This window comes from Orycteropus afer, unplaced genomic scaffold (assembly GCF_000298275.1).
Source record: "Orycteropus afer afer isolate SDZICR_OR568_19922 unplaced genomic scaffold, OryAfe1.0 scaffold00136, whole genome shotgun sequence".
NCBI lineage: Eukaryota > Metazoa > Chordata > Mammalia > Tubulidentata > Orycteropodidae > Orycteropus > Orycteropus afer.
The window spans coordinates 7,272,586-7,288,452 of record NW_006921723.1 but is presented as its reverse complement, the minus strand read 5'-3'; the positions used below and the strand labels follow the sequence as shown (position 1 = coordinate 7,288,452).

The 15,867-nt window shown below is 54.2% G+C and overlaps 1 protein-coding gene across 1 annotated transcript in view; it reads right to left on the bottom strand.

The window, feature by feature from the left end:
- TP73 (tumor protein p73) overlaps window positions 1-15,867 on the bottom strand; it is a 52,952-nt gene that overhangs the window by 15,911 nt on the left and 21,174 nt on the right. The window contains exon 3 of the mRNA XM_007945442.1: window positions 5,127-5,369. Within this exon, the coding sequence (XP_007943633.1) occupies window positions 5,127-5,369 (243 nt within the window). The remainder of the gene's footprint in view (window positions 1-5,126; window positions 5,370-15,867) is intronic.

Here is a 15,867-nt window from a genome sequence, read left to right as displayed (position 1 = left end):
TCCTAGGCTGAGGAGCATGGCCTCAGCTCCTCTCGGTGTCTGTGCTGGGGCTGGGAAGCCGGGAAGCCAGGGACACAGGCTATGGGACCTCCCTGCCTCTCACTCAGTGCCCTCAAGGCTGGTTTCAATGACCTTCGGGGTCACAGCTGCTCAGAGGTGCAGAGAGATGAGGTGTGCCCACCTGACCTCATCTTAGGACATGATCTGAGAGCACTGACCTCCCACTTGTGGGCCTGCAGGAAACTCCATCCCCGCCCGAGGCACTGGGCTGCAGAATGGCACGATGCGACCGATTGCTACAATTTCTTCTAAGTGTTCTCGTTTCCCTTTAATGATCCATGTTTCATCTCCACAATAAACATTGTTAGAACTCTTCCCGCGGCCTTAAATACAGATAATTGCCTTTGGTGCCAGTAAAAGGTATTAATTCCACTCATGCATTCCATAAACTTTCAGGATAACGCAATTGATACCACAGTCGTGTCGGGACACCTCCGCTATTATTCTCCTGCTCACAGTGCTCTGAGGGGCTGGAAAGTTTTCTCCCAGATCCATCAGCATTGACTCAGCCTCATTCCACCCAGGAGTCCCTGCTTCCTTGGCCCACCTTCCACATGGTCCTCCTGGGGGGGTCTCCCAGGGACATATGCACTCACACAGTTTCACACACACACAGACTCACACACTCACATACACGCTCATGTGGGACTGGAACAGGAAAATGCTGCTCTTCTCTCTGCTCTGTGGGGTCCTGGGGACTGTTTGTCACTTTACTGCCAACTCAGGGGCAGCCCCTAGGACCTAGAGGCCAGGACCGTGCTCCCCCAAAGCTGCCCAGGGAGCCTTGCCGAGGTCACCCACAGGGTGGGGACCAGCCTTCCTAAGGACAGTGTAAAACAGGGCTAAAAGGTGCCGTCATCCTTGGTCCAGTTGTATCTGTCCTCTTATCCATCTGTCCATCCACCCAGGAGCAGCAGGTGCCCACCAGTGCCAGGCTGTCATGGGCAGCCCTGATGGTTTACATTGTCTCCCTGCAAAGCCCTGATGGGCTGGGATGGTGGGCAGACAGCAACTTCTGGAGGATGTGCCCTCAGCCCAGCCCTGCCCTAAGAAATCACAGAGCCAGGCTCCTAGACTCACAGCGGCCCTCTACAGACAGGACACTGGAGAGCAGGGAGGTGTTGCAGCAGCCATGGGCTGGTCAGACTCAGGATTCAGACCCCAGTAAGCGTCTCAAGTCCATCCCATCCACTACACAGAGTCCTCGTTTGCAACTCCAATCTCGAGCCACCACCATGGCCCGGGCTTACAAGCTCATGACCGAATACAAATCTTTCCTCTGGCTACATGGTTACCTTTGTACCAGCTCCTTCTGGACCCTCTGTGGGGAGGACCTGTCAGAATGTGGGCTGTAACCTTGTGTGTGTATGCACATGCATGTGTGTGGTATGCTGCCTGCATGTGTGTGGTCTGTGCACACGTGTGTGGTGTGTGTGTATGTGTGTTATGCCACATGCCTATGTGATGTGTGTATGCTTGTGTATGCTGTGTATACATGCATGCATGTGTTGTGCTTCATGCATGTATTAGTGTATACGTATGTGAATGCCTGTGTGGTGTGTGTATATGTGTGTCCGTGGTGTGTGCGCATGATGTGTTATGTGTGCATGTACACATGTATCTGTGGTGCACTGCATGCCTATGTGTGCATGTGGTATGTGTACCCATGTGCACACACGCACACACACACATGTATCTAGAGCCAAGGGCTCTAGACCCAGTGCCCAAGAAATGCAGGCATGAGATCTACAGTCTGAGGAAAGCTGACCAGGGCAGAATGCCACGCCCAACCCGGGTGGGAGACTGCAGGGGGCCTCAGCCAGGCAGAGGCCAAAGACCTCATTCACAGCTGTGGCACCCTGGGAGCAGTCAGGGTGTTTTTCTCAAGAAGGGAAAGGAATGAAAGCAGCAGTCAATTTGGAATTGTACTTGAGAAAAATATGCATTATCTATCAGTTACCAGCCGGCCGGCATGGTGGGGGCTGCGTGCGGAGGCCGCGGCAGCGAGCTCAGCAACAAGCCTGGGCAGCGCCGCACAGTCAGACCCCGAGAGCCGTGCGTGAGCAGGCGGCCTGCGCACCCTGTCCTGCACTTGAGGCAGCCACCCACCTGCCCCCTCCTTGGGCAAGGGAAGGAGCACACCAGGGGGTCTGCTCCCAGACAGCCAAGGTGCCAAAAATCTCATTATCAATGTTTGTCCCACCTACACCCCCTGTACTGGTAGCAGCTAGGGAGGGGGCAGGGCAGGGGCTTTGTAACAGCATCCTCTGCTCCCTCTTAGCTCTCCCAGAGCCCTAGAGGGGCCCAGGCTGGGTGGCGGCCACTGCTCAGGCACCTGGTGGGAGTCAGAGCTTGGGGCCTGAGCTGCTGGGTGGACCACCCCACAGGACCAAACCCCTAAGCCCCAGCCCTGATGCCCACACACCTGGGCAGAGAGGCAGCCGAGGGGCACTGGCTTTGGGGGGCAGCAGCAGAAGAGCAGCTCCTGTCCCTGCCTGAAGACCAGCTTTGACCCTCTGAGGCTCTCCAAGCCCCGACATGATAGAGACCCCCGTGCATCCCCAAACAACATGGGAGGAGGAGAGACAGACCCCCATGAATTGCCAGCCATGTCTCCACATGGAGAACTGGTCTCAAAATAATCAGACAACTGCAACTCCAACTGACAAATGTCAGTGTTAGGGAGAAGGGTTCCCCTTAAAAAGGATAAGTGAACAAGTCAGAATGTAGAACACAGAAACGGTGAGTCCCTGCTGGGGCAGGGTGTGTGTGCATAACCTGGGCTTCCTGACCTGACTCCAGTCGCCCAGGCAGGCCTCAAACATTAAGTGGAGGAGCTGTCCTAAAATCCTCTTCATGGCAATAGATCTACCAAGAGAAGAGAAGCCTCCAGTGGTTGGCAGTTACTGCTGCGCAACCTTGCTCAGGAGGACCAGGCTCCTTAACAACCCCAATGCAACCACCACCACAACTGCAGTAATAGTAATAGTAAGACCCTCACATGGTGACGGCGTACCTTGTACCTTCAGTGCTAAACTCTGTGCTATGTACTTCACAGAACAATCTTCTTTAATCCTATCAGCACCATGAAGGAAGGAGCGTTGGAATTGACAGATGAGGATAGTGAGGCAGGGGTCTGCCATATCTGGCCATCGAGGCCTGGCTGAGCCTTATCTTAAAGATGGATGTTGTTGTTGTTGTTATGGGCCGTCAAGTCGGACCCGACTCATAGCGACCCCTCCTTGGGTTTCCGAGGCAGTATCACTACAGAAGTAGATTGCCCAACCTTCCTTCCGAGGAGTGGCTGGTGGGTTTGAACCGCCAGCCTTCTGGTTAGCAGTCAAGTGCCTTTAGGCACTACTCTACCAGAGCTCCCCTAAAGATGGATAGGAGCTCACAATCAAAGCAAAAACCAGAAGCGTTCTCAGTGTTAGAGCCAGGACACGCAGAGCGGGCAGCCTCTGTCCACCTGCAGAGCCGGACCAGCTACCTGTAGCTCCACCCTGACCTCCAGCCACCCAGGATCGTGGGAAAGCCAAGAGCTCTAGCCAGGAGGGTGGTAGAGACAGTGGGACTCAGCTTTTAAAGGGGCAGAGCCTGGGTCAGAGGAGTGCCTGCTCAGTGCATGGATGGGGCCACTCCAGGCCACTTAGTTCTCACCCATCTCTGTACCAGGTGGGGATGGGATGAGCACCCAGCTGGGCAGTGAAGCCTAGGGGAGGGCAGGGCAGTGCCATGGGACTCCCCACCTGGAACTTCTGAGAGGTGGAGGCTGCATCTCTCATAGCCAGTGAGATGGGGGCCCAGGCAAGGCTCATGCTCCCCGTATCAGTGAGCAGGGTGACCAGGGGCTCCTGGAGCAGCTCTCTCCACTGTCCTCTGGTCTCTGCACTCAGAGACAAGCCTGAAGCTTCCTAGGGCAGTCTTGGTGTCACCCCAGGGGGTCTGAGAGCCCCTTGCTCTCCCAGCAGCAGTAGGGACACTATAGCACAGTGGTCACAAGCATAGCTGCTGGAGCAGGTACCATGTCCATCCCAGCCCTTACTTACTCTTTACATAACTTTGAGCAAGTTACCTTCTCCCCTCCCCCCCATGCCTCAGTTTCCTCAACTGTAAATGGGAATAAACACCACCTGGGGGCTGCTGGGTAGTTCAGAGAATTAACATATACAGGTAGTATCCTATGTACTTCAAGTTACAGCGAACTACATACAAAAAAACTTTTTTTTTTTTGGTACATCTTATCATTAGTAATATGTACTGCATTCACTGTTGCAGAATATAATTTTTGATGTCATTATTTCTGTAAATTTATATGTAATGGTTCCAACTTCCAAAGACAAATAAAGATCAGATATACAAAGATACTGATCATAAAAGGCAGTAATAATGAAAACTACAAAAAAAAAAAAAAAATGAAGTATCGAACTTACATCAGAACCAACTTAGTGTGGAGTTGTCATGATGAAACCCTGTCATAAGTTGGGTACTTCCTGTACTTAAAGTGTGCGGCATGGTGCTCGGCCTGAGGTGAGTGCCATGTGCACATTGAATGTCATTAACATCAGCAAGCCCTGGATTGCGGGCCAGGCTCCTGCCAGGGGCACCGCAGTGAGGACCTGAGTCTGCTATTGTGAGGGTTCAACCTCACCATTGCTGTCTCACGCTAACACTTGGAGATGACCACGTACACACAGTGGCGGGGGATAAAGCCCAGCCTTGCTGCCTAGAGGAGCTGGTCCCCGGGACCTTGGTGGCAGCCTCCAACTTCTCCCAGCCCACCCAAGTAAGATTTCAAGTAGGAGCCTCCCCTGAGTGCAGGCAGCTGAGGAGAGTCTGGTGAAGGCAGGCTGGCAGGAGGTGGCTCCTCCATCCCCTGAGGTCCCTGTGGAAGACTGGCCAACTCTAGCCACGCATCCCAGTGTGGCATACCCAGATTGCCCAGCCCAGACCCGCCCCCTGCCCAATGCTTCTCCTAGCCCCGCCGAGTGGACACCCTCTGCGGACATCACAGCTGCTCTCCCACCCTCGCCTGCCGGCCTCCCCTGGAGGTGCAGTGCACTCACCGTCCAAGTGGCCGACTTGGCTGTGCTTGACTGCTGGAAGGTGACCTCGAAGTGGTGGGGGCCAGGATAGTCAGTGTTGGAGGGGATGACAGGCGCAGGTGACATGGTGTCGAAGGTGGAGCTGGGCTGTGCGTAGGGTGAATGGGTGGGCACGCTGGTGGCGTGCTCCGGGGTATAGGGGCTGGCGGGGGTCGCACGGCTGCTCATCTGGTCCATAGTACTGCTGAGCAGATTAAACTGGGACTGGAGGGAAGGGGAGGGAAGGGAGAGACAAACAGTGAGGCTGAGCAGGGGAGCCGCCCGGCCCCCCCAGGTGTCCGGTTACAGGAGCCTTAAAGGGCCAGGCCGCGCGAGTCATCCCAAACATTTCCTCGGGCGCCCCCCCAACAGGTCACGACTTGTGCTGGATGAACAACCGACACAATCACCTTGCCCCCCTCCACCAGCCACCCCATGCTGCCGTGATTTCTGGGGACCCACTGAACTGGGGAGGGGTGCAAGCAGGGTTTCGCAGGCCCGGAGGGGTCTGTCTGAAGGAAGAGGCCCGGACTCCAGCCTCCCACGTGGGTTCCTGCTACAAGTCACCCCCACACCTCACAGCTCAGAGTAAGGATACCAGGCCCAGGTAGCCAGACAGGGCAGAGACAGGGCCAGGGCATTTAGCACTGGGGGTGTCCGTGTGGCCTGAAGCACTAGTCTGACCCCCAGATCCAGACCTGGCTGGGGGGCTGCATGTTAGTGGCTAAGCCTTAGTCAGTCCCCAGAGACACTTCTTTAGGACAGGTGGCCTTGGTCTCTACCAGAGCGTCCCCTCCACACTCAGGCGCCCCACACCTCATCTCTCTGCCTGGCAGTGTTTTAGCTCCTCCCATAGCCTCAGTTCTCCCCGGCATCCTGGCAGCCCGGTTCCTCATCACTCCCCCACATCCCTCCCAGGGCCACACATCCCAGGAGCAAGAACTCGGTAGCTGGAGCCGTCCATGAAGAGGGCGTATCCTCTGGATCACCCTCCATGGGGATGGGTCAGCTTCCACCAGGAGCCCAGGAAGGGGTGCTGGCTGCACTCAGTGTCTAGGATCCTAGGCAGATGCCATCCACAGGCCTGGCCAGGAAGACCTTCCTTTCAAATCTGGGGCTTCCAACAAGAGATGGGCTTTGGAGAGTCACACAAAACGGCTGACAATGCATCGACTGGATGGCTCCTACCCTTGTCAGGCACCATTCCCAGTTCCCAGCACAGGACTTCCTCTCATTCTGTACTTGGCTCAAGATGGGCACTGCTGCTCTCCACTTCTACAGATGAGGAAACCAAGGCCCAGGACAGGGAAGAGACTTGAATGATGTACCAGAGATGGAGCCCAGGGGTTCTGGCTTTTCCCCACTTACCCCAGCTCTCCCTTCTCCTTCCCACCTGCCTCCCCAGCTCCCCAGGCTCTTAGCCAATGACACTGGAGAAGAGCCATCAGCAAGGGCCCTAGCCTGAAGCCCCAGGAACACAGGTTGAGATAGCAAATGGGGGAGTATCCGCCTGGGGTGGAGGAACAGGATGTATAGAGTGTGAGGCCTGTGTGGCACAGGAGGCGGAACTGGATGAGAGCTGGCCCCTCTGCCTGCCGCCACATGGAACTGTCCCGGCAGGCACATGTCTCCTCACCAGCCTGACCCTCAACCCTGCAGCTTAAAACCAAAAAGCACAGCCTACCTCTCTGGCCACAGCTTGACCAAGAGGGCACAAGGAGCCGCGGCTAGGCTCCAGGGGCTTGTAAGGTGATCAGGTCAGCCCCCTCCTGCTTGTGAGTCTGTCACCATCAAAGGTGGGGTGAACTGAACATCCCAAAGCCCCATCCACTCAACACGTTCTCTGGCCTGCCAGAGGCCTTACAGCCACATGTGTCCTCGACCAGTGTCCACAGGGCCCCAGGCATATCCCAGCTGAGCAGGACCCAAGGCTGGGCAGAGTGCCCCACAAGGAGAAGACAGCAGCAAGTCTAAGGGGAGTGGTCTCTGCTGAAGACCACCCAGCGTAGAGGAGTATAGCACAGGCACCAGGGAGGGGACAGGGACACACATGCTTTTTACCAACACTTGTGCCCTATCTCCTGGTGTGGACAGGCTACTATCCTTGGATGCTCCATCCCCTAGGATACCAGCTGCCCTCCAGTGTGGATCTTGGGCCCTCAGGAAAGCCACGCTGTGCTTGACAATGAGGCCTTAGCCTGCAGTTCCAACTGACGTTAACATGGACAGACCCCTGGATAAGCCTCTGAGCAGCAGTGGGCAACTTTCTTGGCCATGACCAACCTCACACCTCGGTCTGTTCCTGTCACTTTTCTGCCTGAGCTTCCAGATCAACAGCTGCCATAGGCCTGGGTTTGTCCACCTTTGGGACAGACCATCCCACCTCTGCCGTCTTGGAGTCTTCTTCCCCCATTCCACTTGGGCCCCACACCCTCTCTAGCAGGCTGCAAACCAGCCACTCTCCCCCTGAACTGCAGCTCTTGCCTCTCCCAGATCCTGGCTGTCCTAAGAGGGCTGTGAAGAATGACAGCCCCCATTCCAAGAGGGATGAAGAGCAAGAAGCCTTGTACTTTACACAGGCCTCTACCCACCCAGCCTCCAAGAACTGGCAACAAGGTACCTGGCAGAGGGATACCTTCCTACATGGAAGGTGCTAGAAAGGGCATGGTCACCTGCCTAACAGGCCTCACTGACCTCTGCACCCCAGGGGGCTGAGTGCCTACCCACATGGAGTCTGCCTGCTGATTCAGTTCTTTCCTTCTCTGAAGTGGGGTAACACAGCATTACCTCTCATGAAGCTGGTAAGGATAAGGGGTAACACACAGACTTGCTGAGGCCCTGTCCCTTCCCAGGCTCCCAGTCCCCACACCTCCATAGCCTCCATGTCTAGTAGCCTGCTCCAGCCTGCTCCAGCCTGCCCCCAGCTCCAGCCCCACTCCACCTACCCGCCCCCATAGCTCCCCCAGGTCTTCTCTTAGCTCCTTCTCAGCGCTCAGGTCTAGCTCAAAGGTCCCCTCCTTGCGGGGGGGCTAACGCAGTCACAGCCACGCCCAACCTCAACCCAACTCTCACATCTGCATGCGTCCTCCAGAAATGCACTGTGTGCATTTCCTTGCATTTTCTGTCTCCCTACTGGGCTGCGAGCCCTATAATGATAGATGTTGTCCTATGGGTCACTGGAATGTCCCCTTGTGGGACAGTGTGCTCAGTGCTTTCCAACACAGTAGCCATGCCCCTGGGCACCATCTGTGTCGAGAGGTGCCATCTGGGTATGTCCTGCAAATGCCAATGGCTCAGCACCCAGAAGCATGTGGACTATCTCACTGATGGTGTTCATGCTGATCACATGCTGAAGTGATTGTATTTGAGGATAAATACATTATTAAAATTTCACCAGTGCCTTTTTGCCTTTTTTAACGTGGCTATTGGAGCATTTGTTCAAGCCGGATTCAGAAGAGGACGTGGAACAAGGGATATCATAGCTGTTGTCAGATGGATCTTGTCTCAAGGCAGGGAATACCAGAAAGATGTTTACTTGTGTTTTATTGACTATGCAAAGGCATTTGATTGTGTGGATCATGACAAATTATGGACAACATTGAGAAGAATGGGAATCCCCGAGCATTTGATTGTACTCATGAGGAATCTGTACCTTGACCAGGAGGCTGTCGTTCGAACAGAACAAGGGAACACTACATGGTTTAAAATCAAGAAGGGAGTGCGTCAGGGTTGTATCTTTCTCCACACTTATTCAATCTATATGCTGAGCAAATAATCTGAGAAGCTGGACTATATGAAGCAAAACGTGGTATCAGGATTGGAGGAAGAATCATTAACAACCTGAGATATGCAGATGATACAACTTTGCTTGCTGAAAGTGAGGATGACTTAAGGCACCTACTGATGAAGGTTGAAGAATACAGTCTGCAGTATGGATTACTTCTCAACATAAAGAAAACAAAAATCCTCACAACTGGACCAATGAGCAGCATCACAATAAATGGAGAGAAGATTGAGGTTGTCAAAGAATTCACGTTGCTTGGTTCTACAATCGATGCCAACGGAAGCAGCAGTCAGGACATTAGACGACGTGTAGCATTGGGAAAGTCAACTGCGAAGGAACTGTTTCAAGTGCTGAGGAGCAAGGATAACTCCTTGAGGACTAAGGTGCGCCTGACACAAGCCATGATATTTCCAATCGCCCGGTATGCATGTGAGAGCTGGACAATGAATAAGGAAGACCGAAGAAGAGTTGATGCTTTTGAGTTGTGGTGCTGGCGGAGAATGCTGAAAGTAGCATGGACTGCTAAAAGAACTAACAGATCTGTCCTGGAGGAAGTGCAGCCAGAATGCTCCTTGGAAGCAAGAATGGCCAGACTTCGTCTCACCTATTTTGGTCATGTTGTAAGAAGGGACCATTCCCTGGAGAAGGATGTCATGCTTGGTAGGGTGGAGGGTCGACGAAAGAGGGGGAGGCCTTCAACAAGATGGATTGATACGGTGGCTGCAAAGATGGGATCAAGTATAGCAGGGATTGTGGGGCTGGCGCGGGATCGGGCAGTGTTTTGTTCTGCTGTGCATGGGGTCGCTATGAGTCGGAAACGACTCGACGGCACTTAACAACAACAACAACATTGGAGCATTGAAATTCCATGTCTCTTGCATCCTATTGCTACTGGATGACTTGGGGCTATTGTTCGATGCCATCGAGTGGATTCCGACTCATAGTAACCCCACGTGACAGAGTAGAACTGCCCCGTGGGGTTTTCTAGGCTGTAATCTTGACAGGGGCAGATCATCAGGTCTTTTCTTCTGCAGAGCTGCTGGGTGGGTTTGAACTGCCAACCTTTTGGTCAGCAGCTGAGTGCTTAACTGCTATGCCACCAGGGCTCCTTGGTGCTGGCCTAGAGCACCAAAAATGTCTGCTGAGCCACTGTGATTGTTGTTGTTATTATCACACCCTTTCAAGGGCATTAGGAGTCCATGGGTGGCATAAACGGACAACAGGCTCAGCTGTCAACTGAAAGGTTGCCAGTTCAAGTCCAGTCAGTGATATCTCAGAGGAAAGTCCTGGTGGTTTACTTCCAAAAAGAAAAACCAGACATTGAAAACCTTCTAGATCACAATAGTCCGATTCTTTGGGACATGGGGTGGCCATGAGTGGAAGGCTGACTTGACAGCAGCCAACAACGAGTGTGAAAAGTATTGCTACTTACAAAAGAGGTGCTCAAGAGGTTTGCTGAATGAATTAGCTGATACATAAGTGAATGAATGAATGAAGGTGGGTATGAAGGGTGACAGGGATGACATCCCCAATGTGCGGCTGGCCAGGAGTCAGGACCTGATATCATCTGGCCTCTCCCACTGACATGTTGCTGCCCCACTTCATATCGCCAAACAGTAAGACTAGATACACCCATCCCCCAGTCTCGGCAGCCTCATCTCTCTCCTCCAGACGACAGCCCTGGCCCTTCAGGAAGGATCTGCTCTGTTGCTGTGGGAGCTCCGAGCCAGCCTGTGGGTACAGGGAGACTTGCTCCCTCCTGGGTCAGCTGAGCCCGGTTCAAGGCCGCTCGGGGTCAGGTGGGCCACACAGGCTGAACTCGCCCCCTCAGCAGCGCCCCCCTGGCCAGCAGGGCAGCAAGGTAACAGCCTCACCGCCCTTGTTTAGAAGCTGCAAGCTACAGACCCAGGACACCGTTTTTCATATTTTAACTTGTCCACATTCTTTAATGATCTGAGGTGAGTGCCAAGGAATTAGTCATTGAACTGAATGGAGAGGCTGATAGGATCTCCTCGCCAAACAGCAACAAAGCAGGAGGGCGCGGCAGCAGCCCCTGAGCGGGAGTTTTAATGAGATGTGAGGAAACGTCCACGTTGTACACAGCAAACTTGGAGATCCCTGCCCCAGCATCATCCATGTAGGCCAGGAGGCCTCCCTCAGAGGTCCCAGGAGGGCTGCCCAGGCAAGGGTTTGGTATCTTCTCCTGTAAGACCTGAAGTCATGTTCCCTCTCTCTGGGATCCCTGATAGATGTCAGGTTCAATGACATTGCTGGAAGTGCCAGAGCCTCTGAAGTCCCCACCCAGGAGCCTGGGGGCAGCAGCACTGGCTGGACCAGCAGAGGCACTGACCTTGTGCCCTGGTGGACACAGCTGCTCCCTAGGGCTACCTCCCTCACCCCAGTCAACCAGCACAGAAGCGGCATGACCCCAGGAGCGTGTTTCCTCTTTGCTTCTGTTGTGGATGCAACTGAGTATGCAACTGGAGGCCCACTGATCAGTGATGGGGTGGCTTCTGCCTCTGCGGTGGGTCTCCCCAGGGTACCCTAGGCTCCTTCCCTCGCCCTGGGTGCAAACCTTTGGATTCCCATTTCCCTCACTGTCCAGATTCAGCCCACCTCAGACCAAGCTGCAAAAGCCTTGCTGCAAAAGCAGAGGCCAGCCCACCACCACATGAGAGCCCAGAACCAGAGAACCCCGGGGCCCAGGAGAGACCCTGGTGACAACAGGGAGGAACTCAGGCAAAACCAGGACTTTCTTGGTTTGTTTTGCTTTCCAGAAGAACTCCCCAGAGAGTGGGCTAATTAGAACACGCCCTGCCCGCGGCGGCCTGCATGTGCCTGCATGTGCACGCAGGGCTCCCAGCCGACCCGGGAAGCCGCAGGCGAGCGGGAGCACCAGGCCTGCCCTGAGCCCCCATTCCTCTGGTGTGAGGGGAGGCTGAGTTCTAGGGGGGAACCATGGCTAGAGGAGAGCAAGCCCCACTTGAGGTGGTCACCTCAGTGCCTCCCCTGACCTAACAGGCCCTGTCCACATGGCATCCAGTCCTCATTTGCCCCTCCTACTGTCCCTCATCCATTCCTCCCAGAAGTGTATCCTGTCACCCTCAGCCAGGCCAGTGCAGGATGCTAGGGGGACAGAGGGGCCAGAGCCTCCCTCAGAGGCCAACAGTCACTCCCCATTCCCCTTGAGTGGGTATCCCGGTGTGGCCTGACCATTTCTGTCAGGCAACACATCTCCTTGTATGACTTGCTCCATTTTGGGTCAGGGCAAGCACAGAGTTGTGTCTCTATGGGGCTCAGGCAGGGCCAAGAGGGCTCTCTGGCCTCCAGCAGGGGCCAGAATTGGGACAGCAGGTCATAAAGGAACATGATGTCCATCCCTAAGCAGCCCCTAGAGGTGAGGCAGAGGACATGGCACCTGATGAAGTCCTCACAGGCTGGTGTGGACCACAGCTGGAGGATCCCAGCCCCAGTGGCTGCAGCGTTATTCTGACTCAGAGCAGAAAAAGCTCAATGATTCCTCACCAAGCACACTAAGGAACTTTGGCAGTACAATGGTTAAATGCTCGGCTGAGAACTGAAAGGTTGGCAGTTCAAACCCACCAGCTGATCTGTGGAAGAAAAGACCTGGAGATCTGCTCCCATAAAGATTATGAACAATAAATAAATAAATAAATAAATAAATAAACCAAACTCACTGCCATTGAGTCAATTCCAACTCATTCAACCTCCATCGAGATTCAGAGGAGGAAGTAGATGGCCCCATCTTCTTTGCTCGGAGTGGCTGCTTGGTTTGAACCTCTAACCTGGTTAGCAGTCAAATTCTGTAGGCACTGCACCACCAGAAGCTTAGGAAAAACCCTATTGGGCAGTTCTACTCCGTCATATGTTGTTGGTCGGTGCTACTGAGTCGGCTCTGGCTCATAGCGACCTTGCGTACAAATGAATGAAACACTGCCCGGTCCTGTACCGTCCTCACAATTGTCATAATTGAGCCCATCATTGCAGCCGCTGTGTCAATCCAGCCCGTTGAGGGTCTTCCCCTTTTTCGCTGACCCTCTACTTTTCCAAGCATGATGTCCTTCTCCAGGGACTGGCCCCTCCTAATAACATGTCCAAGTACGTGAGATAAAATCTCTCCATCCTTAATTCTAAGGAGCATTCTGACTGTATTTCCTCCAAGACAGATGTGTTCACTCTTCCAGCAGTCCATATTCTTCACCAACTCCATAACTCAAAGGCATCAATTCTTTTTCAGTCTTCCTTATTCATTGTCCAGCTTTTACATGCATATGAGGTACTGAAATACCATAGCTCTGTTGTATAGGATTGCTATGAGTCAGAACGGACTCAACTGCACACAACAGCACCAAGCAGACCCTGAAGAAAGGAAGCAGCTTTGCCACCATGGCCAAGTGTGATGGGGGCCAGGCACCTCTGTGCCACTGTCCTTTGAAATGGCCAGACAGCCCTCTGACCTATTGTCCAGGGCAGCGCCTTCTGCTCCCCTCCCAGAGTCTGTAGACACAGTCTCTCAGCAGCAGGGCACTCTCCCCTTAGCTCTAAAGGTCCTGCATTTCCAGCCAGGGGCAGAGTTCAGCCAAGGATGAGTGACCAAGTGCCACACCCTCCTTCACCAGCATTCTAGCCCAGACCTCCAGAGGAACAAGTCAAAGTATTGCTCACAAAGCTCACGTATAACCAGATCCTGCTTGCTGACAGGGACCCTGCCCGGTCTGTGTGCGGCAGCTTCAGGGGGTGCCGAGGGAGGCTAGGGGAGGGGTGGGGTGGGAAGAGATGCCATGGGCTAGCACAGAGGCTCCTCTCCCTGGGGAATCCAACGAATGTGAAGGCAGAGCTTTGCCACTGTGTGGGGCAGTGCCGCCCCAGTGCTAAGCAGTGATGTGCAACCCACTGGTCTCACAGCCACCTTGCCAGGAAGGGGATGGAAGCTCGAAGAGGACAAATGACCCACCGAAGGCCCCTGAAAGCAAGAAATATAGCAAAAACCAGGGCCAAACGTCCTGGCCCCAGTCTTGCCCTTGATCCCTGACCTCTCCTGCTGACCTGAGAAAGGAGAAGAGAGGGAGTGCAGTGGGGAGCATGGGTGTGTGGGTGCAGGAAACTCCCTTGTTCTTGTTTGTTACTTCAGTAGGCACACCCTACAATGCCTTGGGCCACCAGGACACAGGGGTCTCCCTGGGGGCCACATGCATGTGTGTGCTCACATGCGGGCCTCAGAAAACCTGCTGGCAGGGATACCAAAGCCTCAGGCTATAGGCCACCCCATGGGTACTCCCTACCCATGGATGTCTTAGATCATGTCTGAAGCCCCTAGGGGGAGCATTGGGCAGAGGAGGGAATGGCCAAAGGGGAAAGCCCTAGGGTGAAGTGCAGTCCAAGCTCTGCCCCACTCACACCCCACCCTACTCCTCTGCAGACCTGGGCAAACCCTGCAGGCTTCCCTGGCCTGGGGTCTTTGTCTCACACTCCTGCAGATGTGCTGGGCACCTTCCTAGTGTCCTTGAGCACCAGCCAGGGATGACAAGCTCATAAATGGGCCACTCAAACCGCACATCTCAAACCGCATCTCTGGTTTCATACCCCACTTCGAGGCCTTGTGGCTTTGATCCCTCCCGCACCCTAGAGCAATGTGACCTCAGCCCTGAGACAAGGGGCCAGAGGGCACACAGGCTATGTGGGAACTAGGCCCCTGGCTCCCTACAAGGACCCTCCACCCTCCACCCCAGGACAGCCAGGGGTCTGCCCACCCCAGGAGCCCCTGGTAGGAGTGGCCACAGGAAGTATTTGTGTGCCCCTGCTATGGGGGCACAAGACATGAAAGATGAATTCCTGCCCCTTTAGAAGTGATAAGGAGATCTGGTGGTACAGTGCCTAAGGCATTTGACTGCTAACCAGAAGGCTGATAGTTCAAACCTACCAGCCATTCTGTGGAAGGAATATGGGGGCAATCTACTTCTGTAAAGATTTACCACCTTGGAAACCCAAATGGGGGTTGCTATGAGACTGAATCGGCTCAACAGCAGTGTGTTTTGGTTTGGTATTGGGTGGTGATAACAGCTTCCCCGAGAACCATTTTCAGCCTCCTTAACACCCTCCATCATTCGCTGTGCTGGTCCCACCACAGCTCCTTTACACATGTGGGTCCCCGCCATGGGCCCTGTGCACATGCAGTTCCCCACCACAGGACCTATGCATGTGTGGATCCCCACCACAGGGCCTGTGCACGTTCGGGTCTCCACCTGCGCCTGGAACACCATTCACCTCCTTTCTGCCAGGACAGCCTCTTAGTTCTCCCCTTCTTCTGGAAGCCTCCCTGGCTCTCTCCAGTTGTTCCTGTGTCCTGGGGCTTCCTCTCTCACTTCTCTGGGTCGAGCAATGGACATCGTAACTCACTCCTTTGTGGGCTCACGGCCCATCCGCACCTTTACTAACAGCGCGACTCTGGGCACTCAATCAACCTCTCTGTTCAGCTCCTCATGGTAAGGCGGGGAAATAGTACCTCTTGCTGTCGGGGGCCTCTGTGAGTTACCACACACAGAGAGGTAGGACAGAGTTCTGCACACACAAGTTTGACAGAAGTGTCCACTGTTACTCCTACCTGGCTCTTTGCATCTCTCCCTACCTGTCCTGAGTGGAATGTGAGGCCCTTGGGTGGCGTGTGTGCAACACCAGTTTTGGAGGCCCACGTGGTACCAGTCGGGATTGCCGAGGTTATGCTCTCTGTAATGGTGCCCAATGATGTGGCCACAGTCCACGGTGGTCTCAGCACAGACTAGGTCAGCTAGACACACATGGGTTCCTTCTTTTATCACCATACAAGGGAGCTGGCTCGATGCAACCCATCTGCATTTCTGCCAGAAATAGAGGCTTCATGCATTTAACATTTCTACCTTTTTTTTTTTTTAAATACCATGC